Raw genomic sequence first — 26,734 nt, 5'->3', positions numbered from 1 at the left:
CTATAAAGACATTTTTAAAACAAGTTCAATGCTGAGTAAAAGTTGATAATCATCAGCATACAGATAGTATTTAGCAATATGAGAACATGAGCATGAAAATAGGCAAAGAGAATCTACCTAATAAAAGAGTAACATGCTAATTGACCATACCTTTGTGACACCCACCAGCCAATCAGGAGTGATTATGCAAATTAACCCAACAAAGATGGCGGGTTAATTGCATATGCAGGCACCGAGCAGCCAGGCGCGGGGCGGGACGCAGGCATTCCACACCACCCCAGCCACTCCGGGCCTCTGGGTGTGGGAAGGCAGAAAGGCGGCTCTGGGCCGGAGCGGAAAGGCTGCTCCAGCCAGAGCGAAGGCAGTGCTGGCAGCCAGGGGAGGGAAGGCCCATTCGTGCATGAATCTTCATGCATCGGGCCTCTAGTCCTATATAATAAAAGGCTAATTTGCAAATTGTCCCCTTGACCAAAATTCAACCAGAGGGTGGGGCCGACCAGACCCCATCCATGCAAAAATCCATGCACCGGGCCTCTAGTATGTAGTATAGTTACATTTTTAATGAGTATTGAGTGCCTACTATGTACAGATATTACACTTGGGACTGAGAGCACTAAAATGAGTACAACTTTTGCTCTTTATAATCTAGTTTTGGAATGACACATATCAGCAGGCAATTATTTACTGTTATATGTGCCCAAATGGGAGAAATTAAAGGGCTCATGACAGCAGTGGCAAGGTTTTAAGAGCTCAGAGAAAGCTCTCTGAGGAAGTAATGTCTAAGCTGAGGTCTGAGGAATAGGTAGGAGTTAGCCAAATAGAATGAAATAAACTGTGCTAAGCAGAGTAACAGCAAACTCAGAGGTCTGGAAAATAGAGCACAGGGAGTTGAGAATTACAGCCTTAGAGCTGTTCATTTGCATAAACTGATTCAAACCCTCTAATTTGGTATTCTAATTTTGTGCTTTTCCTAAATAAGTCCCCCTTACCCACCCAACCACCAAATTGTGTAAATTCAGGTCCCAAAAATTTGGATTTGCCCTTACAGAGGAGATTGATCATTCTTTTTAGGCAGCAAAGAATCTAAGTCCCCTTCAATGTTGGGGAGAAATTCCCTAAATTTTAGTTCTCACTGCAGCATCGTCTTCTATAGAAGCTAAAAAGCCAAACTAGTTGAGAAGTTGAACTCTCTTTCTCAACTTCCCTTGGAGTTAAAGGCCTGGACACTTGACCTAGATTCTGCCAATCACATAAATTAGTAGCTAATTGACACAATGCATCAAAAATGACTGTGGTTAATTCTCTCTATATAAAAATAAAATTTCTGTTGTGGTAGAGAAAGAGGTACAAAACTCAGTATTCATTTATTTATTTTTAAAGAATAGTTTATTGGACTTTTAGAGAGGGAGAAGAAACATTGATGTGAGAGCAGAACATCGATCAGCTGCCTCTTGCATGCCCCCCCCACTGGGAATCAAACCCCAAACCTGAGCATGTGTTCTGACCTAGAATCAAACCGGCAACCTCTCTGGGCACAGGATGATGCCCAACCAACTGAGTCACACTGGCCAGGGCCAAAAGTCAGTATTTAATGCTTGACAAGAGTGGCTACAATTTCCTCACCAGACCAGTTGTGCAGTATAGTTTTGCAATTGATTCTAGCTTTGTGACTCATATTGACCCTGATTCTCTAGTCCTCTTGTCTATTCTGTGAGCTATACAGTATTCTAATGAAATCTTTTATGCTGAACACCAGAATCCATCACTATCCTATCTAATAGAGGGAATATGCTAACTGACCCTCACACCATCACAAAGATGGCAGTGCCCACAGCCAATAAGGATGGAATATGCTAATTGACTGTCCCGCCCATAGCCAATAAGCAGGGAATATGCTAATTGACTGCCACGCCCTCAAAGATGGCAACGCCCAGTCCCCTCAGCCCCACCAGAGCGGCAGGCGTGCAGCAAGGCCAGGCCTGCCCCAGGTGGGCCCGGCCACTCCGCGCGCCTGCCTCCAGAGTCCCCCAGTTCCCTCAGTCCCCCAGCCGCCCAGGGCTGGCCTGAGGCACTGGCAAGCCCCGGATGGTGGCTGCCCAGCTGCCCAAGGCTCAGGTAACCAGGGCCGGCCGAGGCTTGTGCTGCTGGCAATGGCAGCAGCAGAGGTGTGATGGGGCGTTGCATTCACCTGATTGCCGGGTCGCCTCCCGCCCCTGAGTGTTCCCGGACTGTGAGATGGGGCAGGCCAGGCTGAGGGCTGAATTTTCATGCACCGGGCCTCTAGTTGTTAATGACCAAGAACCTAAACTGGTAGTATAATAAGCCAGGTGGAAGAGGCAGAATGGAAGGCACTAAGGATGCAATGCTAGGAAAACGGGGACCCTGAGACAGGGCATCAAATTTACACCATCAAGTAGTGTATTCTAAAGCTGAGAATCCTTGGAAAGTATTCTTCCTAGTGCTCAGACTAGATAGATGTGGTTGTGGAGGACAATAAACTAGGGAGCCATGGCTAATTTGAAAAAGAGGACTTGCACATCACCTTGATGATCCTAGTCATGAAAATGGATCAAGTAATTGAGCCTTTGGCTGATCTCTCTTTGGGAAATACATGTTTCCCATAGGCATGAACATTTTTGAAGGTGTACCAGTATATATAGAATGATGTGTATGGGTGATAATAGGTTGTATCATTCCACCCTTATTCCTTATGATGGAGCCCCAATTTTGTTTGCTGTCCATATTCCCAACACATGACTAAGTCATTTATGATAATCCAGTTTCTTTGGCCAGCGATTGGTTTAAGGGGTATAAGACCAATCTAGCCAATAAACTGTGAAGGGATGGCTGCTCAGGGTGTTCTGGGAACAGCACTCCTATTGCATTGAGGAGAATAGACTGGAGGGGACAAAGTGAAGCAAAGAGAATGAGAAGAACAATGACCATTCAATAAAATTAAAGGGAGCTCCAACCTTTGAAAATGTCTCTTGAGAAACCCAAGAGGAACACAGTTATGAAGGCAGGAGGAGGACAGGAAAGAGTTGGGTACTAAAGTGAAGACAATAGAGAGTTTCAAGAAGAGTGAGTTATAAAAGGTTGTCAAATGCTAGAGAGATCAAGGAAGAGGAGGACAGAAATCTGCCAATATGGAAATTGATTACTAATTAGAGATCTTTGCAACAGTAATTTCAGGGTAATAGGAAGGGCAAATGCAATATTAAAGAGGGCTAAAGAATGAATGGAAAGTGAGGAAAGCAGCAGGATTATAGATTAAGGATAGTGACAGTAACATCACAAGTGCTTCTCCTTAATAAATACATATTGAATCAATGATTTGATGTTCAAAGGCCAAGTGCTGAATGAGAGCTATGCCCCTATTCAGGAGATCAGTATGTATGATGCATCATGTTAAGGGATGCATGCCTAGAGAGAGTTCCAGGGGAGGAAAAACTTTGCTCACCCTTCTTAGTGTCACAAACTGGGCCTAAAAATCAAATTGATAAAAACAGATTAAAGATGAAAAGCATGCAAATTTATTTAATACAAGTTTTATGTGACATGGGAGCCTTCATAAGGAAATGAAGACTCAAAGAAATGGTTAAGCATGAGCGTTTTTATACTAAGTTTGATGAAGAGTGGAAAATTGTAGGGAAAAAGAAGAAAAGGGCATGAGCGAAGGGTAGTAAACTGGGGAAACTCAGAAAGGCTTGTTCATTGAGATCCTTTTCAGCGTCTCTCCATCTTCAGAGATAAGAATGCTCCTTTCCAAATGATATTTTGGAAGAATATTAACTGACATGAGAAAATCCGTAAGTGAAAGTAACTTCTGGATATAGAGGTATAGGATTGAAATTGTAATTTTCCTACATTTTCTGTTTCTCGTATTCTGTTCTGTTAATCAATTAACGTCTAATTTCTAACTAGAAATTGGGAAACTTGTTTTTAAAATTATGTTGAATATTATTGCTGAGAACATTTTATTGTTTTCTAATTTCTGGAGCTTTGTAATTCATTGTGTGATGTCTGGAAACTGCCATTTGGCATGGCTGAAAGGAAAAATGAGAGGATGACATTCTGCAATTCTGACTAATGGAGTTTGTTACGTAAGCATTTACTAACACTATTAAATACTAGCAACATTTTCTGTATACTTGTTCTAAAGAAACTTTTGCTTGAAAACATGAGAATTTTTATATGATTTATTTAATAATAAACCAATTGCAGATACAAAAATGTTTAGAGGATTCCAAAATTTAAATTTTTGTTTAAATACAAAGTCACTCTTGTAATATGAAAACATATAACATTAGACTTCTAAAGAAAAATTTTTCATCTACAAAAATTTATCTTTCCTATACTAGAAAATATGCAGAAAACAATTTTTCTTGTGAAATTAAATGTACATTATTTACAGTTGAAAAGTAATCTGAAATTTATTTCAAAAACGTGGTTATACATATATATATATATTATCTTTGTATGCAATTCCCCCCCTACTAATTTTTAAAAAGATCCAAAATATAAAGCAATTGTGCTTTTATTGCAACTGACCAATCAAACAGATTAACCCAAGGCTTGGTTGTTTTCTGAGCCTTTAAGAAAGAGTCTAGACTCTCTCAGAACAGCAGTGTATCAGCACTTAGCAATGTATGTTTACTAATGGGCCACAGTGCACAGGGGCCTAAAGAATTAATGAAGAATTCAGGTTCATAGCAATCTTACAGATAGTAGAAATTTTAATTTCTAGGGCAATTTTTCTGCAATATTTTTGCTATACTTACATTAGGAAATAAGCTGATGTTTTAATTGATATAATTCTAAAATATGAGTTGGAATCATAAATTTAGAACTGTAAAGGAAATTGAAGATCATTTAGTCTAATCCAAATGTATTCCTTACTTTCATGAGAGAACTGAAGCCCAGAAAGAACAGTGGCTTGCCCAAGGTTACAAAACTAGTTAGGAGAGCCACTCTTAGATTGATGCTTTCATACTACCCTGCTTCTGAAACAGGTTCAGCCATCATCATGGGCATATTTCAATTTTAATGTTATATTTTACATTCATAGTTCAATATACTGTGCAGCCAACTAAAAGTCAATCTAGTGAAATCATAATTTTAACAAAGCATAAAATAGGTGTCTTGCAGTTGAAAGAGTCAAGACTTAACTTACACAAGTGGAATGAAAATAGTTCCTATATAAGTTTCCTGTTGTCTTCTATTTAAGTACTGTATTTACAACAGAATCAGAAAAGATCAGACATTGTAAAATTTTAAAAGCAACTTTAAAAATGCTTAAGATATAGCAACTGAAAAAAAAAATCTCAAAAGAATGTCTTCATAGTATAAAATGCCTGTTCCTTCACAACTGAATTCTGAAACATTTGGCGAACAAAGAGAAACACTTTGGTTTTCCTCCCTCATCTAACAAAGTCAAGACTAACTCTTAATTATTTTTAAAAACTACAAAAAGGAACATCTTTATAATTTTGTCTTAGAATCAGATAGTTTGCATTCAATTGGAAATGTTAAATTAAAAAACAATCATCCATAATTCTTTTGGAATTTTAATTAAAAAGAGTTGGGTTCCAGCAGTTCATTTTGTTTCATAGCTACCTGAGAAGTAAGTCCATTGGAATTGGAAACCACCATCACGTAAGGCTGTGGCTGTTGCTCGGTTTCCTCAGTGTCTTCTTTCAAATCATCTTCGACCTCCTTTTTCTCTACTTCCTGGGTAAGAGTTTTTGTGTCCTGAGCTTTGATAACTGAAGTGATTACAGTGCCAGGTGGGTGGGCAACCAGCTGTGAACTGCGAGGAGAAAATGTCACCACAGGTGTAGTAGCACTGAAGGATGGAGATGACGCCACGCTGACGGTTCCATTGCAAATGGACTGGACATTACTAGTAAGAACCTGCTGTACATGGGCAGGACTCAAGACAATGGAAGGAGGAGAGCCCGGCTTCTGAGACTGTAACACAACATTTTCTTTCAGTACTGTCATGGGCTGTGATGATGGAATGGCTTGTAAAATAAATTTCTGAGACCCAGCACCTGACGATGGGTCTGTGCTGGCTATAACTGTTGTGATTGGCACTGTCTGGAGCGTTACTGTATGCAAATGCTGATTCCCAGGAGACACGACCACTGGAACTTGGGTTGGAGCCTGTATAGTCCTATAGAGATTAAGGAATAAAAGTGAGAAAATTACCATATTCTACATCATTTAAAACATTAACATTGACAAGTTATTTTGACAAAATAAGAGTTATGTATTTCAAATGCTACATCCCATATTTTCATCACAACATAACTAACATCATGCCAGACTCTGCAGTAAACACTGTACATACAAAAATACCCAAGAATACCATTAGATAAAATTAAATAACCCAAGGCTTATTAAATAGTTAACAATTGCCAGATTATTACAGGTAAATTTTAGTAAATTATAGTCATGTGGCCTGCCACATATGTGAGAAATGAAATTGTGGAGTAAAAAACAAATGTGCTAGGTAGAAAGGTGACAAGAAGACTCAGTGCAACTCAGAAGTTCAAAGGAAGTGGAAAGACACAGGGTGACTTAGACCCCACCCACACAGGTAAGATGACTGATTTCCAAGTTCAGATTGCCACCAAAGTCACCATGGTCAGAATCAGTCTACAGCAGGATATTAGCAGCTCTTGTGAAGAACAGAGATAGAAGAGAATATAAGTTGGGTAATGAATATTTAATAGGTGGGGAGGGTGTGGCGAGGAATCAAGGCCAGATGCACTAATATTATTGGGCAGGCAGGGATGAGTTAGAAGGATATAGAATAACTTTGGGAGCCAGGAAACTTTTCCAAAATGCAACATGCCTCCCTACTCCTCCTGTCCACCTGAATCAGGATAGCTTGTGTGAAATCTGTGCCTGTGTATGGTACCTGACCCTATAGTTAGCTATCACTTTTTTAAGGTTTCCCATACCAAGAGTTTACGTACATGTACATATTGATAAAATAGTACTTGGCATATAGTAAGCATACCAATTGTGTCTATAAATACGTATAGCCTTGCAGCTCTAAGTACTATCCCATTTTACATATGGAAAAATTAATGCACAGAGATTGAATAGTTTGTCTAAGGTGACCAGTTAGATAAAAAGCCATCTAAATGCATAGCCTATGTGCTTAATCATTCAACACACTGTCATTTCCTAAGTCCTCGAATAGCTTCAGCTAAAGATGAATATTTACTACTTTATCTATTACTAGAGGCCCACTGCATGAAATTCGTGCATGGTGGGGGTCCCCTCAGCCCAGCCTGAACCCTCTCCAATTCGGGACCCCTTGGGGGATGTCCGACTGCCAGCAGTTGGACATCCCTCTCACAATCCTGGACAGCTGGCTCCTAATTACTCACCTGCCTACCTGCCTGCCTGCCTGCCTGCCTGGTCGCTCCTAACTGCTCCCCCCTGCAGGCCTGATCACCCCTCACTGCCTCTACGTGCCGGCCAGGTCACCCCCAACTGCCCCCTCCCCTGCCGACCTGGTCACCCCCAACTGTCCCCCTCTGCTGGCCTGGTTGCCCCCAACTGCCCCCCCAGCTGGCCTGGTCACCCCCAACTGCCCCCCCTGCCAGCCTGGTCACCCCCAACTGCCCCCTCCCCTGCCGGCCTGGTCACCTCTTACTGCCCCCCTGCCGGCCTGGTCACCCTAAACTGCCCCCCCTGCTGGCCTGGTTGCCCCCAACTGCCCCCCCCTGCTGGCCTGGTCACCCCAGGCAGCCTGCTTGTTCAGTCGTTTGGTCGTCCCTCACTAGCCCCCCTGCTGGCCTGGTTGTAGGCAGCCATCTTGTGAGGGTGTGAGGGTTAATTTGCATTTTACTTCTTTATTATATAGGATGGCTGTGAACAGTTACAACATTTTAATACACACCTCTTCCCTTCCTCCTTCCCTCTCTTAGGTGTGGCACAAGCAATAATGTACTTGAAAATTTTGCATATTGCTAATCAGGGCTAATACTAGACTTTGTTCAAATTAGGAAAAAAATGTTCCTTTATTGAAATACCTGACTGCCATCTGCCAGAAAATATACTTATCTACGATGTAAATATATTGGTTTATTTAGACAAATTCTAAAACAATTCTCACTAATAAAAAATTTAGCAATTAAAGGATAAAATATTATGCACCTTTTTTCAACCACAGAAAAATATTTTTCTTAGTTAATTATTAATTATTAAGCTGTCAGTTGTGTCTGGTGTAATTATATTACTAAAAAATCAATAGTGTGGTGAAGGCCTGAGGCAGAGGCGGGGGAGGGGAGGGGTGCAAGATAGAAGGGGTCGATGGGGGAAAAAGGGGAACATATGTAATAATTTCAATAAGTAAAGATAAATTAAAAAATAAAAATAAACAAGTTATATTATAATTAACTACTTTTTGAAAATCTAAGCTTCTTGTAACCAGTGGATAGATACTGGTTTTTTAAAATTTATCAAACTTGACAGGGATACATTCTGAGAAATGCATCATTAGTCAATGTTGTCATGTGAACATCATAGATTGCATTTACATAAATCAATGATTTTCAACTGATGTGCCATGGTGTGCCACAATAACTTTTTAATTTTTTTATTGATTGATTGATTTTATAGAGAGGAAAGAAGAGAGAAAGAAACATCGATTTGTTGTTCCACTTATTTACACATTCATTGTTTGCTTCTTGTATGTGCCCTGAGCAGAGATCAAACCTGCAAACTTGGCATATCAGGACAACATTCTAACCAGGTAAGCTACCCAGCCAGAGCCCACAAGAGTTTTTAAGACATGTAATACCTGGCTATTTAATCAGGGGCACTGACCTCTTTTCCCTTAGATTATCAAATAAAAAAATGACAACAGCCAACACAACAATAGCTATCTGGTGTGAATGCCCTGTCTTGAACCATAAATATATATGTCATATAATAGAGTTGCATCTTTAAATACACACACACACACACACACACACACACACACACACACACACACACACAAGAGAGAGAGAGAGAGGGAGAGAGAGAGAGAGAAATATCAACGATGAGAGAGAATCATTGATCGGCTGCCTCCTGCAATCCAGGCATGTGCCCTGAACAGGAGTTGAACCGTGACCTCCTGGTTCTTAGGTCCACACTCAACCACTGAGCCACGCCGAACGGGTTATAGTTGCATCTTACTGGTCACGTTGCATAATAAAGTTGTGTCCGATTGGTTAATACTTGGTACCAAATATCTTTATATACCAGTATAAGTACCTGGTGTGTTTTTTTTTAAGTCACTTTGGAGCAAAAAGGGCAAGTAATTACTTTTTTTTTTTGTCAGATCAGCATAAATATATTTTTTGGTGTGCTGAAGAATTTTAGTAATTAGTTTATGTTTGCCATGAGATGAAAAAGGTTGAAAATTGCTGACATAAATCTAGATGGTGCAGTCTACTACATACTTAAGGGCTTTCGGTATAGCCTATTCCTCCTAAGCTACAAACATATATACTGCATATTACTATACTGAATACTATAGGCAACTGAATACAATGTAAGTATTTGTGTATCTGAACATAGAAAGGTACAGTGAAAATATGGCATCATAGATAAAATGGTACATCTGTATGGGGCACTTACCATGAGTGGAGCTTACAGGACTGAAGTTGCTCTGGGTGAGTGAGTGGTGAAATAATGTGAAGGCCTAGGACATTACTGAACACAACTGAGACTGTATAAACAATGTCCCACAAACCCTTCCCCTACTTCTTTCCAACAGAGTCAGAAATAGAGCACTGAAACTGTCAATGCTACTCCATGAACAGAGAGGTAGGCTGGATTGACTGGAAATATTGAGGAGAAATTGGCTGGGTAAGGCATAGATAACTATAATAGTGACTATCAGGAGGAAGTGAAAGGTGGCCTGAGCATCAGTAGGAATACGAAATCAAGATGAAGAGATAAAGGAACATAGGGGATTATCATGGCAACGTGGTTTTGGCTATTGTGGTCAGATTAAGAATCTTTGTGGTACACACACACACACACACACACACACACACGCACACACACGCACACAAGAGGTTGTTTAACATGGAAAGAGTGTAGAACTGATGACTCAATATTTTGACTTTGACAATTTGTTTTTGGTTCCATGACCCTATTTGGTACAAAAAGCTCTCTCTGGCATTGAACTGATGGAAAAAATAAAACCTATCTACTTTTCGTCATTACAACCTGAAAACATTTCCGAAGCACAGGTACAGGCTGGCTCCACACTGCTACAAAAAGCGTTTTCTAAAGTGTCAGTGACACTTAATACTTGTTAAGGTAGCTCCTGTGGACCTGTGTCCTTGTACAGGATCTTAGTCCTCAACAAAGAACTTACAGCCATGTATTCTGAATATGATCAAGCTAGATTTGGGAGGGTTGTAGCATTGTGGGTACAGGCTCCTCTGTGCTGTAAAAGGTCAGTGGCTGTCTGCCTGGACTGAGGTGCTCTGAGTAGATGGGAATATATTGCCAAATCCCTCAAATATCGCTGCTACCAGAGGAAAATACCTGTACCACATACCCTTCCATTTCTTACAGAAAATTCAGCTCCATTATAATCTTACTAGTGGCCTGGTGCACGGATGCATGCACATTGGAAGGAAATTAATTAGAATAAATATTTTAATGTCGCTATTCGCCTTCTCTATAATAGAAGTGTCAACCAAATTCACGATCGACAATGACAGATTGAAACACACGCTTGCAATTAGCACCAGAGAGAGCTTTATATGTATTGCGCATGGGCGAGTCAACTTAGCCTTTTATACTTTATACAGAATAAACTTGCTTAATTAGACCTGCTTTCTGATGTAGCTAAACTTTTTTCAGCCCAGTGAAACACCCCAACTTCTCTTTCAGGTAATTGTCAGCAACACAGCAGTAAATATCAAAACAAATCAGATTATTATTGTAGATCACGCAGGGAGAACAAAGGGTAAAATATTTAACTGCAGCAGTGTTTGACTATATTCTGCGCAGTGAGAAAACCTGAAGTCATTTTCAAGGTCCACCATGTAACCAATGGGATCTGGAGGAAAATAAAAGATTAAAAGGAAATAGATAGCTAAATAATTCTTTAATGCCAATTAGAGATGTATCATTCCTGTCCAATTTCTTCTTTTCAGTCGGGTCAAGTTTCTAAACTTTCTAAATTTCGGTTTTCTGGCTAATGAAAAGAAAATAGGATTCTACCGAGTCTCCTATCTACCTAGCCCAGGACTTCTGTGAGGCTCAAATCAGATGAGGCACAGGAAAATGCTTCACAGACATTTGGTTAAAGCGTAAAATGTTTGCACTTGGCTATAAAGCAAGTCGTGTTCCTGGGCTGAAGAAACTCCAAGGAGGCTAGTCGCTAGGGAGAGGAAGCCAGGTGTTGCTATGTAATGTCATTACCTGGTGCCCGCAACAACTGTTTCTGGGCTGGGCTGTGGGCCTCATTTTGCGCCACGGGGTCTCAGCAGCGTCAGCTGCGATTTGGTGGGCTGTTGCTCCAGGGTGGTGCTGGGGCCTATGTCCCACTTGGGGGAAGCCAAGTGTTGCTTTATGGGTGCCAGGTCTACAGTGCTGTTTCTTTGTAAATGGCCAGTGTGCATCATGGCAGCTCCTGCATTGAGCGTCTGCCCCTTGGTGGTCAGTGCATGTCATAGCGACCAGTCAGATGGTTAGAGGGACACTTAGCATATTAGCCTTTTATATATATAGATGGGACCACCATCAATCATTGGCAGAAATGTCATTATGTGGTGCATGACTATGTAACATTTAGCTTTTGTTGAGTATCTACTCAGATGTTAGGAGGTGTCTTTTAGTTGTTATAACTATCTGTAAGGTTAAGCATTACCACATGTATTATGTAGATGAGGAATCAGACTCAGAATAGTTAATTAATATTATGCAATGTCACATCTAATATTTCACAAAGTTGGAGGGCTCCATTACACATTATTCAATTTTAGAGGCTAATCTATTTAAAATATCCTAAAACAAACTATTAATTCTTGAATAAATATTACAGAGAAAGAAGTTATGCTAGGTAAGTATATGGACTCATGTCTGGTACTGAGTCTTATTGAGAAACTGACATTCAGAGTAATAAAGTATCCAAAAGGAAACTTTGATTACAGATGCTAAAAAAAACCAATAAATCACTCCAAGAAGGGGGCCCCAGTGATTAGCTGTGGCCACTGTATATTTCTTATCAATACAAATATATATAATGATGACAAAGGGCCTAGAAACCAATGGAAGGAACCACATACTTCCAATTACATAATCAGTCATCACATGTAACCAATAGGATCTGGAGGAAAATAAAACATTAAAAGGAAATAGAGAGCTAAATAATTACTTCTTAAATGCCAGTTAGAGATGTATCATTCTTGTCCAATTAAAATGAAAACAAGTGATCTTTTTATTCCTTGCAAGTCCACTAAAGATTTAAAAGAATTCAATTTTCACAAAGTTAAAGGTTTAAACGGACTATATAAGAAAGATTGAACCACCTAAGTCAATCTTGATCCTAGATAATGTTTGCTTACTTCAAGATCAATTGAACAAAAACCCAGCATTTATATTCTGGAATATAAGACTGAAGTTGACTAATAAAAGAAATCAAAGCCCTAACCGGTTTGGCTCAGTGGATAGAGAGTCAGCCTGTGAACTGACGGGTCCTAGGTTCGATTCCAGTCAAGGGCATGTACCTTGGTTGCGGGCACATCCCCAGAAGGGGGTGTGCAGGAGGCAGCTGATCGATATTTCTCTCTCATAGATGTTTCTCTCTATCCCTCTCCTTTCCTCTCTGTAAAAAATCAATAAAATATATTTTTAAAGAAGTAATTGAATAATAATTTTTAGTAGACTTTGAGGGGCTCCTATATTTTATTATAATTTATGTACTGGAAATTCATGACAGTAGAAACAGAAAAATGGAGTATTACCTTAATTTTCTCCCTCTCTCCATTTTCCCCATTCTAAATCAGCCAAGCCAAGCCCCAAATATCTGCAAAAGATCACTCTGAAGCAGATAGAGTTTTCTTAGTCAATCTGCTGTTTCATATCTTTCCTGAGACTATGAAGCGAATTTGATTTGATTAAGCCAACTTCTGCCACTCTGCAAGCCTGAAAAAGAGGACCTTAGATTCTTGGCCTTTCTACCTGTTGGAACTTTGGAACTAACTGTTCCATAATAGGATTTCCCAAGGAATAATGTTTATATCTTGGAACTCAATACATTCCAAAAGGTCATGATATGTCCATTTTTGTTGAATTTTTGCAGCTTCTGACTTTGAAAATAGATCTGAAACCATTCTCTGCGTTTTCTTATGTGTGGATCCCTTATCATATAAATTAATCCAGTTATAAAAAGGATAGTGGACTAGACTTAAATTGATAGAATAACATCAAGTGATATCAAAGTGTAAAAATAAAGGAAACATTGATACAATCAGGTCTGATACAATCTGTTGACCAAACATTCTAGCTTGAAATCTGTATCATTTTTAAGACCCCTTAATAAATAATGGCTCTGGATCAGGAACATCACATAATAGTACACACTGGTAAATTTTAGTTTTCTCACCTAATACTTTGAACTGAAGAATTTAATGATTCATCTTGCACACAACTAATTATGGCCGCTTCTCCGTCTGGGACAGCTTGTACTGGCTGCACTACATGAACAGTCCGGAAGAGCTGGGTGGGATATGAAGACTGTGTGGGCTGCACTGTCCTCAGAACTTCTGATGGCTGTGCAACTTCCACAGGATCTTTGGTTTTAGTAGCTTTAGAATTCCCTGGTTTTAGAACTGTAGTGGGTCCTCCTTTTATCCCTGGACTTGAAGATACTCTTGATCGGCCTGCTTGGTTCCTGCTTGAAGTGGTTGTTGCTGGCAGTGACGGATCTGAAGATTCTATGCTGGAACTTGGATCCTCATCATCTATATAAATAAGATCTTTTGGCATTTCCTTAAACTGATACACCAAGCGCTGACCTTCTACTTTTGACAGAATACCCCTTTGGTAATAGTACCTATTCAAAGCAGACAATTTCATCAATATTTTATTCAATTAAATATAAATGAAAATAATATTCACCAAAATAAAAATTTTATAATTGTGAAGTTTAAAGTTGGAAACAAACAAGTGAGAGAAAAGAATTTCTAAATGAAGGGCAATTATTTTATATAAGATAGTGTAATTAAAACATTACTTTCTAACTATATGTAAAATACACATTTACTCACAGAGAGCAAAGTCCTTATTACCAACTGAATCTAAAAGCAATTTTAATTGGGGGATTGTTAATAAAGTATATGGATTATTCTAGCCTTCACTTTTTTTCCTTCCTCAACCTTTCTGTTAACTTGCTGGAATAATCCAATCTAGTACCAAACCCAAGAAACTATTTCCCTTCCATAGTTTCCTTAATGTCGCTACCAGTTTAAATTTGATTCTGTAAACTTAATTCAGTTTTCTATATAAAATTTAATGATGCACAAATAGAAGGGATTCAAATTTTGTCAATAATTTAAATTGGATTAGTAAGCAAAAGTATGTTAAAAAACTGTAATTAAACATACAGTTCTATTTTAAGGTTATCAAGTTACCACATCATTAATATTTTTAATAACATTTTCTCAAATACATGTGTATCTTGAAGAATAAATGATAAGACCACAGAGAAACTAAAGTGAGCTAAAGGATAATATTATACCCTAGTTGAAAATTTTGTCTAATCTTATCCTTAAAGCAAAGATTTATTCTATCATAAGATAATACAAATCATACCTGAGGTTTACATATAAAAATGCACCCCTTAACTTCCTACATCACCACTATTTGTATTTTGTGCTGAATTTAAGTTTAATGGCTCAAAACAGGTTTGGCCTGTGGTCAATTTATAATATCTGATAATATTTTAACACTTTCTGATCCCTTTATAAATAAAATATCTGTTGTTTGCATGAAGATCTTTTTTGGAAGGCAAACATTTTCCCAGATTGAAATAAGATTTCAATTTAAATGCACACTTATAATCAGTGTGGTTTTAGCATTTCAATAAATAAAATTCACTATTTTTAAAATTCTTTAACTTTTTAGAAGTTATCTATTTTTTTAGTATTTAGGAAATTATATTCTTAACATAATAAACTACAAAAACTTCACATACCTGAGAGCTCTTCCCATGGTCTCATAATTCATATCAGGTTTATTTTTGTGCTTCCCCCACAACCTGGATACTGCTTTAGAATCTACCAATTTAAAAATGCCTTTTTCTCTCTGGGTCCATTTGATATATTTAGGACAAGTAGCTTTGTCCTGGAGCAGTGCCAGTAAAAACTCCCAAAGATAAATGGTGTTTCCTGAAACAAAAGCAATTTCTTTGACCAAAATTTCATTTGAAAGTGCACAAAACACAATTAAAAGTTCCATCTGTAATTATACAAAGATAATACATAATTCGTTAGTATTGATAATATAACGATTATAATTTTGGGGCCTAATATAGATTTTGTTATTAGCCCCATATAAGGTATCTCAACAGAGCAATCTTGCCAATTAGATTTGACATGGCTTAGGGAGAAAGCATTTTGAGATGATTTTTTCTTCAAATTTTGGAAGCAGTTATTAAAATACTAGAACCCCAATACAATGTAATAAAATGTCTATAAACTGAAAACCTAACCTGGCTGAACTCTTCCAAGAGACTCATTATTATATGAATGAATGGATTATTTGGACAGGTGAGTGAACATCTTTTAAAAGGATTTCTGGGCTACATTATTACCATGCTCTTTACAGAAAATGGCAACTGTATCTCATAAGCATATTGCAGCAATAAGATCCATTTTAATATGTCAAGAAAGCTGGCAGTTTCTGCTTACAATAAGCAGACATTTTAAAGCAATCTGAACGTTATTTGACCCGTAAGTATTATAGGAAAATTACAATAGTACTTACCCTTCCCATCTTTGTTTTTCTTCTTCACAGATATGTTTGGTGTAGTAGCTGGGGAATCTGGTCGTGGTGGTTTAGTTTTTCTCCCTGGAAGCAGAACAGCTCTGCATAAATATTTGCCTTCAAAAGTATGAGTGGACAATTTAGCTGTAAGAACCGTTTTGTCCTTTATCCTAAATTTTAAGTGCCAAACACTTTCTACACAGATCACATTTATTGGTCTCTTTAAGTGCTATTTACTGAAAAATAGTTTGAGTAAAAACTTAACCTTAATGTAAGTCAGATCACAAATACATTGAAAATGATATTTTGGCTCATTTGTAAATGTAAGGTTAAGTTTAAAACATTGCATCTTGTCTTTGAGTTGACAATACTGACAGTGCTTTCTTAAAATTCAGGGGGAAATTCTTGATTCTGATAAAACTTGAGCTAAAAAAAATCCATATAGGTTTCTAAGTTATTTAAGGCAGGAAAAGTAGATTTTTAGCTTTTCTCTCCTTTAAATATATTGCTGGGTCCATTTGATATATTTAGGACAAGTAGCTTTGTTAATTCTGCATAGTTAATTCTCAAATTGGAAACTTCCCCAAACTCCAGATATAAAAAATAAATGAAGCAAAATTTTGGTGAACCACAGTAAATTTTTTATTTTCCTTTGTATTTTTAAACATCTCATTTTTCTGTATATTTCTGTTTACAGCAAACAGACTTTATAGTTATCCATTATCCAATCTCTAAACAAGTCCATTCCAAGAGTAGCATTAAACTGTATTTTGTGCAGCTTTAGTCTGGATCAACCAACTACCCTAAAGCCTTCTTGTAATCCTCTTTTGCCACTTATCTAGAATCACAACTGGTTGGCAATGCTGCCTGTGATTTAGGTAGAAATGATCATGCTGTCTCAGTCAGTATATGAGTAACAATAAAGATCAAGCATAATTGGATACTTTAGTTAGTACCTCTTACTCCAGCATTCGTGAGGCTGACTCTCTCAAGGGTGAACATGAGTCAGAGAGGAGTGTCAAAAATGTCACTCTTCAGGCCCCTCTTAAGACTACCAAATGTATAAATGTGGAACCTAGTCAGCCAGGTGTCTCAACTTCCATCACTGCAGACATGTGCAGAGAACCCATTCATGGTTGATTGTGTTAATGAAAACAAGTATTAGAAGCCAAGAATTCTGTTAGCTCCTATCCCTATCACTCATTTTATGCTTCCTATTTACCTGTGTGTGTTTTTCTGATAGATACCATATTCTTTCTTTTTTAAATGTTTTTATTGATTTCAGAGAGGAAGGGAGAGGGAGAGAGATAGATAGAAACATCAATGATGACAGAATCAATGATCAGTTGCCTTCTGCATGCCCCTGACGGGATGGAGCCAGCAACCCGGGCATGTGCTCTGACTGGGAATCCAACTGTGACCTCCTGGTTTATAGATTGATGCTCAACCACTGAGCCACTCCAGCGGGGCTAGAATTTTTTTTAATTGACTTGTTTTTAGAGAGGAAAGGAGAGAGAGAGAGAGAGAGAGAGAGAGAGAGAGAGAGAGAGAGAGAGATATTGGGTGCCTCCTCCACGTGCCCCAACTGGGAGCGGGGATCAAACCTGCAACCCAGGGACGTGCCCTTGACCAGGATTTGAACCCACCACCCTTCAGTGCAAGGGCTAATACTCAAACCCCTGAAGCACACCAGTCAGTGCTCAACAAGGTTTTGTTTGAGGAAATCCTATGCAGCCTGGTTTAAATGCATGATGTGCCAGAACAATTTTACAAGAGCTTCTGTCTGATGTCCTAAAGTTATTGCTAGCCTGGGTCACTCTTATGTAATTTACTTGTTTGGGAAATCCTAAAGAAATTGATAGTTTAAAATCTAATTATAAACTTAGGTTAAGGCAAGCCTAGGATTATAAATTTTCGAAGGAAGAATTCCTTCACTCAGAGCCATAGCTTCCTTGATATCTGTCTGTGCCAATGGGCATACTGTTTTTCTCTTGTGGGTATAGCCTTTCAAGGACCCCAATTACATGCTGAGGTCTCTGTCCCAGACCCCATCTTCCATTGGACCAAGGCTTAAGCATCTGCCTCTACAAGGGCAATAAAACCCAATTCACCTAAATACCAAACCTGACATGTCCTTCTCATCCCTTCATAGCTGTGGCAGTGCTAGCTCATTCTTACTGTTTTCATTGTCCTCTTAATTTAAAAAAAATTTTTTTAAATATATTTTTATTTATTTCAGAGAGGAAGTGAGAGGGAGGAGAGAGATAAAAACATCAATGCTGAGAGAGAATCATTGATCGGCTGGCTCCTGTATGCCCCCCACTGGGGATCGAACCCACAACCCAGACATGTGCCCTGACCGGGAACTGAACCATGACTTCCTGGTTCATAGGTAGACACTCAACCACTGAACCACACCAGCCAGGTTCCTCTTCATTTTTGGCTCTAGGAATTTTTCCTTCTTTTTCATGAAGTTAGGTTACTTGGTAGCTAGTAGTGATGCCATTAACCAAGATATTAAACTTAAAATATTAAACAAATTGGAGCAGAATCAGGATGAAATAAAATGGAATGAGTGTTAGACTTTAAAATGTAAGAATGGTCCTAAAGTTAAAAATTCCCTTTAACACATTCTAACATTTTCTTCTTCAATAACTTACCTGCTGATGTCCAACGTGTATTTTTCCCACTGGAATCTTATATTGGAATCTATGCTGGTAGTTTCCAAACTATGTCCTGTGGGAGTAAGCTGACCTGCCCCTATCTCCAAGCTCTTTCTGAATGTGGAAAAGGGGTTTAGATAAAAGATTGAGGCTTTTCTGTAAGATAGACCAAATATTTTAAATGTATAATATAATCTAACTTTTTACAAAAGAAATCTAATGTGAAGAAATACCTCTTAGTTTATATTTAGTACCCTCAATTTCTTATGTAAGTTTTAATTGGTTTAGAAGTATCCTTAAACAAACATTATATTTAGATTCCACATCAAGACTTTATTGTTTCCCCTAAACGAAGTAACCGCTCACCTTTCTTCCTCTTAGGTTGTTCTGGTGAGGAGGCTCCTGGTGAGTGTGCATATGTCTCTTGAACCTGCTGAGTTTCCATCACTTCAGGAATCCCATCTAATGTGACGGATACATGGGTGATTGGGGCAACAACAATGTCATCTTCAGATGAACTAAAAATATTATTATCTAATGGAAATAAATGATCATCAACTTTGTATTACAAATCAAAATAATTTTCATAAAATAATTTTGTTTCTATAGAGAATAAAGTAGAAATAAAATCTTTAAATCTAGTCCCTGCTTTTAATTTCCTCTGCCTGAAACCAGATATCCACACCAGCACAGGCTTGACAGAACTACTTCAATGTCTCCCTTACTTGACTTCCTATCACCAGGATCTCTTGCTTCTCTTTTCCACTCTTCACAGTGCTACTAAAGTTATCTTCTGAAACCCAAGTCTGATCTCACCATATTATTCTTCTCTATAAAAACTTTACACCGAGGAGGAAACCAAGATGGCGGCATAGGTAAACACCTAAACTGCTGCCTCGCACAACAATTTCAAAACTACAACTAAAAGACAAAATGGACATCATCCAGAACCACAGGAAGGCTGGATGAGTGGAAATTCTACAACTAGAAGGAAAGAGAAAAGCACATTGAGACTCAGAGGAGCTGCAAAAGGCAGAGGTACTGAGACGTGCGCGCGCGGAGAGGGCAGGCAATTGAGTAGGCGGCTGGCTTTCTCAAGCGTGAGGAAGACAAAAGCTCCCGACTGCACTGAACTCCAGTTCTCGGCGAGACTCTGGGAACCCAGACTCATTTGGGGAGAAATTGGTCTGTCTGGCAGCGGGTGAAACTCGAGGGTGGCTTTCTCTGAGGTGCTTGCTGCGATTACCGTGGGACACTAAGACCCAGAGGCCTCTTAGGGCAGAGCTGACGGGGAAACCAATGCTGTCTGCTCCGCCCTGAGACTCCGCCCCATCCAAGCTGAGCACAGAGGCTTTTGCAAGTATTGTCTCATAAGGGTGTCTCAAGCACAGAAGTTCTTCCAGCGTAGACACAGCTGATCCTCACAGCCAACTGGCCTGGAGGTCAATTCCTCCCAGTGATACCAACAACAATCAAGGCTTAACTACAACAAGACTGTGCACAGAGCCCACAAAGGGGTGCACCAAGAGTGTCCACCTCAGGTAACTGGGGAGGCTGAGCCACTGGGCCCTATAGGACACCTAGCACACAAAGCCACTCTATCAACTCAGGAAAGCAGCCAAAATGTGGAGACAAAGAAACAGATCACAAATGAAAGAAATGGAGGAAAGCAAATGACTGGATATAGAGTTCAAAACCACGGTTATAAGATTTTTCAAGAATTTTCTAGAAAAGGCCGATAAATTTAGCGAGACCCTCCAGGATATGAAAAAGGACCAACTAGAAATTGACTGAAATAAAAAATATTATACAGAGATCTAACAGCAGACTAGAGGATCGCAAGAATCAAGTCAAAGATTTGAAATATAAAGAAGCAAAAAACACCCAACTGGAAAAGCAAAAAGCAAAAAGAATCCAAAAATATGAAGATAGTGTAAGGAGCCTCTGGGACAACTTCAAGGGTACCAACATCCGAATTATGGGGGTGCCAGAAGAAGAGAGAGAGCAAGATACTGAAAACTTATTTGAAGAAATAATGACCGAAAACTTCCCCCACCTGGTGAAAGAAATAGACTTACAAGTCCAGGAAGCGCGGAGAACCCCAAACAAAAGGAATCCAAAGAGGAACACACCAAGACACATCATAGTTAAAATGCCAAGAGCAAAAGACAAAGAGAGAATATTAAAAGCAGCAGGAGAAAAACAGTTAGTTACCTACAAGGGAGCACCCATACGACTGTCAGCTGATTTCTCAACAGAAACTATGCAAGCCAGACGGGAGTGGCAAGGAATATTCAAAGTGATGAAAAGCAAGAACCTACAACCAAGATTACTCTACCCAGCAAGCTATCATTCAGAATTGAAGGTCAGACAAAGAGCTTCACAGATAAGAAAAAGCTAAAGGAATTCATCACTGCCAAACCAGTATTATATGAAATGCTAAAAGGTATTCTTTAAGAAGAGGAAGAAGAAAAAAAGGTAAAGATAAAAATTATGAACAACAAATACTTATCTATCAACAAGTGAATCTAAAAATCAAGTGAATAAAAAATCTGATGAACAGAATAAACTGGTGAATATAATAGAATCAGGGGTATAGAAAGGGAGTGGACTAATAATTCTCAGGGGGAAAAGGGGTGTGGGGGTGCGGGAAGAGACTGGACAAAAATCGTACACCTATGGATGAGGACAGTGGGGTTGGGGGGGTAAGGGCAGAGGGTGGAGTGGGAACCGGGTGGAGGGGAGCTATGGGGGAAAAAAGAGGAACAATTGTAATAATCTGAACAATAAAGATTTATTAAATTTAAAAAAAAACTTTACACCGAAAATTAAAAAGAAAATTGGCATAGCATGCCATGCGAAGCTTCCCACAGTCTAGATCAAACCTACCTTTCCAATTTCATCTCCACCTCAGCTATAATAAAACATTTTTATCTACATCTGATTCTTTCTTACAGGTCTGTGAGTTTGGCTCAACCCACTCCTTCTACTTTGAATACCCTTTCCTGTTTCCTCTACCCATTAAAAGCTTATTTGTCCTTTATAGCCAAGGTCAAAGCTCTCCGTCCATAAAGTCTTTCTCTGGAGTTGTTAGCTAGAGTTAGCTCTCCTTCCAGAAAACATTGTTATCTCTCTCATGACTTTTATTTTTGGTTTTTGTAGTTATTTACATAAATAACTGTTTTCAAAATCAAATTGTAAGACTGAGGAAAGAGGCAATATCTGTTCATTTGTATAAACACTATTGTCTAATGCACTGCTGCGCATAGAGAATATCCAGTGAACATCTTGAATTGCTTTAGTATTAATTAATTTTGAATTTAAGCACTTTCTTGTCAGAAAAGCCCCAAGAGAACATGAATTTAAGAGCAGATAGATCAGATGGTGGTGGGATGAGGAGCCCGCCCACATACCATAGAGAACTTCGAGTGGCAGAGGTGGCGACATAAAATGGGGCAGATGGAGAACTTGACTGAGAAAATAGATTTATAGGAACCTCTGAATGTGAACTCGGCAACCGGAATTTGAAGTTTCACCATTTCCCTTGGACCCTTGCTGACATCCTGATGTTTGTGGTCATTAGTAACCCCTTGATTTTCCCCTTTCCTTGAAATAAAAGCCAAATTCAGCACTTTCTCAAGTTGGTTCTTTAGGACCCTAGTCTGCCATCTTCTTTGCTTGCTGGCTTTCCAAATAAACTCACTTTTCTTGCCCCCTCTCCCCCCCACAATAAATAAAAGCAGATCAAATGTAGCAATGAATTTTATGCCATGAAGTATTAGAAAACTTTTCAATGGATGTTTGCCTATTCACTAATGAATATCTATAGAGATGAGTAAATAATAATAGCTTGGATCCTAAACATCCTAATACTTTCACCAATGAGGTTAAGAGAAGAAATTCTGCATAACCTGCTATTTTACAACTATATAAATTACTTTTTATTCCTAAAGGCCTTACTCCCCAAGTTAAAAGAAAAAAGTCTTGTTTAATTGAACACTTCTGCAAAGGTGCCTCAACTAGTACTTTACCTTAAAATGTCCTTGGGACAAAAAAAGTATAAAGCATGGTCTCTGTTTTCTTAATATTTTTCACCTAATAGTGATGGCAAGAATAACTTTTCAAAGTTTATAAACATGAACAATCATAACACATCACCACTCACTTATTCGTTTTTCATCCAGCATAGGGCCAGGAGAATCCATGTTGAGGAGTGCTTCAGCAGCCTCAATAGTTTCAATCGTTTCATCCCCATTATGACAGGAAGCTTCAACTATAATACATTGAAAGAAAAATAGAATTAGTATAAGCTACCTGTTGCTTTAAAACCCATAGATTCCGATGTCTTAAACTAGGGTACATTCAGTTAATACTTGGGCTTATATACTTACTTTATATCAACATATAAAATCTATATATGACTATTAAATACTTGTCTATTTCTCTCTCTTTTTTTTTTAAATCTGTAAGGTGCAAAAAAAAAAAAAATCTGCAAGATGTGAGGCTTTTGGGTAAAAGAAACAAGGCCTGGCTGGGTGGCTCAGTTGGTTGGAGCATCATCCGACACACCAAAATTGTTGTGAGTTCAATTCTCGGTCAGGGCACAACTGAGGTTACAGGTTTAGTCCCTGGTCAAGGCAAGTCTGGGAGGCAACCAATCCAAGTTTCTCTCTTGCCCGGCTTGTGTTGCTCAGTGGTTGAGCATCAACCGATAAACCAGGAGGTCGAGGTTCAATTCCCAGTCAGTGTACATGTCCGGGTTGCAGGCTCGATGCCCAGTAAGGGGCATGCAGGAGGCAGCTAATTGATGAGTCTCTCTCATCATTGATGTTTATATCTCTCGCTCCCTCTTGCTTCCTCTCTGAAATCAATAAAAATACGTTTAAAATAAATAAATAAGACGAGGAACCTGCCCGGGTAGCTCCGTGGATTAGAGCGTTGTCCCAATGCACAAGGTTACAGGTTCCAACCTGGTCAGGGCACATACAAGAATCAACCAATGAATGCGTAAGTGGAACAACAAATTAATGTCTCTGTCTCTCTCTCTCTCTCTCTTTCCCTTCCTCTCTAAAATCAGTAAGTGAAAAAAAAATTGTTTTAATTTCTTTATTGATTAAGGTATCACATATTTGTCCTCATCCCCCCATTCCCATTCCACACCCCTCCCCACGCATGCCCCTACCCCCCTGTTGTCCTTACCGCTGTTGTCATATGCTTGCACACAAGTCCTTTGGTTGATCTCTCCCCTTTACCCCCACTCTCCCCTCCCCTCCCTCTGAGGCCCGACAGTCTGATCCATGCCTCCTTGTTTCTGGGTCTGTTCTTGTTCATCAGTCTATGTTGTTCATTATTTCCCCTAGATGAGTGAGATCATGTGCTATTAGGAATACACTTATAAGAACCGAAAATGAGAAAAGCAATAATGGTTATGCTGACAGGCAAATGAATCAGTCTGTAAGTGAAAAATTTTTTTAAAAGAATAAATATGAGGGACATTGGACTTGATTAGAAAGGGTTCATGAGAACAGGCAAAATCCCAGGTGTGCCACTAAACTAGTATGTCACTGGGTAAGGCATTTTGTTTCTGCAGACTCCATACTATAAAATTAGGTCCCTTTCACCTCTGACACTGATTCCAACACTCTTGGAATGAACTTAGGTCTCTGTTATTCTCTGACTCTTCTTTCATTCCTTTATAATTATAGTGAATTGTCACCATCTCCAAAAAGTTTTAGGTCATAATCACATTATTAAAATCGTGGTAATTCTGGTACCATTCTTCTCTAGTGGGTACTGTAGAACACTAATTACCCCTCTATTAATTTTTTAAATTTTTCTTAAAATTTAAGTGTTTTTCTTAATTTTTTAAAAATATTAAAATATAAGTGGAAATTTATCCAAGTACATGCTAGATAATTGACATTTCTCTGCATCCCAGACAGATGCCCAAAATAGTTGCACAGTAAATTCCTGAATGGCTTTTAGCCCTTAACCTCTAGTCAGAACCAAGAAACTACACAGTTACAAATGCCCTTTTTTCTTGGATAAATTCAAGTTTCCTAAATGTGATAGTCATTATCCATAATCCCTTATACTGACTTACTGAATTTTCCCCTCTATAATTGTGATAAAAATTACATGTTAATTTTAAGTTTGAATATATATTTACATTCAGAACTTTCAGATTCTAAGTTGAACTGACAGTATGTAACTCAATGAATATAAGCCTTTTAATTTTACACAAGGTTAAAATAGTAAATATAAACATAGTACTAGGAGCAAAAGTTCTTTTATCTCAATTAAATGAAAGAGATTACATATTTACACATTGTCCTCTCCCCATTCCTATTCAATCCAGAACAAGATCATTTTCCTTTTATTACTAAGATTGTAACCAGATTTCCAAGAAATTAGTAGCTCTGTAAAATTTAGCTTACCTTTTCATTAGATTATAATACTTACTATCCTAAATATTTCTTTTTTTTTTTTAATATATTTTATTGATTTTTTACAGAGAGGAAGGGAGAGGGATAGAGAGCTAGAAACATCGATGAGAGAGAATCATCGACCAGCTGCCTCCTGCACACCCCCTACCAGGGATGTGCCCGCAGCCAATGTACATGCCCTTGACCGGAATCGAACCTGGGACCTTTCAGTCCGCAGACCGACGCTCTCTCCATTGAGTCAAACCGGTTTTGGCCTAAATATTTCTTAAAGAGTTTACATTTTCTTTAGATTGAAGATCTTCAAGAATCTACAAAATGCTTACTTACTCTCAACTGGCAAAAATATTGAATGCCTATCACTCTTAACTGTGTTAGGAAATGTGGAAAACACAAACGTTTAAGACATGACCTTTTCCTTTTCTATTGATAACTGGTACTCAGATACTGTCTAAGGAAATAAGTGATTAACTTTATGGTGTAGAATAGACTGACATTCAGGCACTGTGTATTGCTGTAGGTTAAGAAGTCTTCCTAAAAAGATGGGCTTAGACTAAGTCATTTACAATAGCTAGGATATAAGTACTTTAAGAGGAAAAGAAATAAATTAAAAGAATAATAATAGTAAAAGGGAATGAGAATAAGTATCATTCATTTAAAGAAAATTAGCCTTGGCCAGGTAGCTCAGTTGGTTGAAGCATAGTCCTATACACCGATAAATTGCGGGTTTAATTCCAGTCAGTGCACATATGTAGGTTGTGGGTTCAATCCCTGATAGGGGCACCTATGGGAGGAAATTAATCAATGTTTCTCTTTCATATTGATGTATCTCTCTCTCTCAAAAAAAAAATCAATAAACATATCCTCAGTTGAAGATAAAAAAATAAAATTTTAAAAACGAGGTAACTAGTCTATACCATTACAAAACAAAATATACATTTGCTAAAAATTACATAATTTTTCTTCCCCACTCACCTGCTCCACCATCCCGCCATAGCCGACACCCGCTATGTTCCATGCACGCGCCACCTGGTGGTCAGCGCACATCATAGCAACTGATTGTTCAGTTGTTCCCCAGTTCTGTCTATTTGCATATTACCCTTTTATTATATAGGACTAGAGGCCCAGTGCATGATTAAGTCATGCACGTGTAGGGTCCCCTAGGCCTAATCTGCCATCCAGGCCATATCCACATAGCCTAGCACGCTCCGCGGACACTGCCGGCAGCCTGCTCCCCGCTTTTGATGGCAGGGAGTCTGCTGGTGCCGGAGCGGACACACAGCTCCCTGCTTTTGATGGTCGGCGGCGGGATGTGGGCTCGCTGCCCCAGAGGCCCCTTCTGTGCTGCAGCACAGCCATGGCGCAGGTGCTGAGCTCGGGTCCCACCAGCCCAATCAGCCACCCCGGCCACCCGAGTCCCCCCCCCCAACTCCCCGACCCCACGCCTCCTGGCCAATCGTGGGCATAACAAAGGTATGGTCAATTTGCATATTACTCTATTATTAGATAGGATTAATTTGGCTGACTGCCTTCCCAAGGGAGAAATCCCATGATGGAATGGAAGGGATAAACTGTTAAAGAACAGAGAGCTGGGATAATTCCTGAATGATG

General features: G+C 38.9%; 1 protein-coding gene and 1 long non-coding RNA gene across 5 annotated transcripts in view; one reads left to right on the top strand and one right to left on the bottom strand.

The window, feature by feature from the left end:
• The window catches only part of LOC129149944 (uncharacterized), a 30,035-nt gene extending 10,887 nt beyond the window's left edge, over nucleotides 1-19,148 (top strand). Inside the window, exons 2-4 of the long non-coding RNA XR_008556735.1 lie at nucleotides 8,641-8,773; nucleotides 16,048-16,163; nucleotides 19,062-19,148. This is a non-coding gene — a long non-coding RNA (uncharacterized LOC129149944). The remainder of the gene's footprint in view (nucleotides 1-8,640; nucleotides 8,774-16,047; nucleotides 16,164-19,061) is intronic.
• ELF1 (E74 like ETS transcription factor 1) overlaps nucleotides 4,192-26,734 on the bottom strand; it is a 117,791-nt gene continuing 95,248 nt past the window's right edge. For all 4 annotated transcript variants that reach the window (XM_028151545.2, XM_054719833.1, XM_054719834.1 and 1 more), the window contains 6 exons: nucleotides 22,846-22,953; nucleotides 19,047-19,214; nucleotides 16,018-16,101; nucleotides 15,227-15,419; nucleotides 13,637-14,086; nucleotides 4,192-6,175 (listed from right to left, as the gene is read on the bottom strand). In XM_028151545.2, coding sequence (XP_028007346.2) covers nucleotides 5,572-6,175; nucleotides 13,637-14,086; nucleotides 15,227-15,419; nucleotides 16,018-16,101; nucleotides 19,047-19,214; nucleotides 22,846-22,953 — 1,607 coding nt within the window. In that variant the 3' untranslated portion in view covers nucleotides 4,192-5,571. The remainder of the gene's footprint in view (nucleotides 6,176-13,636; nucleotides 14,087-15,226; nucleotides 15,420-16,017; nucleotides 16,102-19,046; nucleotides 19,215-22,845; nucleotides 22,954-26,734) is intronic.

Source organism: Eptesicus fuscus, chromosome 8, assembly GCF_027574615.1.
Source record: "Eptesicus fuscus isolate TK198812 chromosome 8, DD_ASM_mEF_20220401, whole genome shotgun sequence".
In the NCBI taxonomy this organism is placed as follows: domain Eukaryota; kingdom Metazoa; phylum Chordata; class Mammalia; order Chiroptera; family Vespertilionidae; genus Eptesicus; species Eptesicus fuscus.
This window is presented reverse-complemented; position numbering and strand designations above follow the sequence as displayed.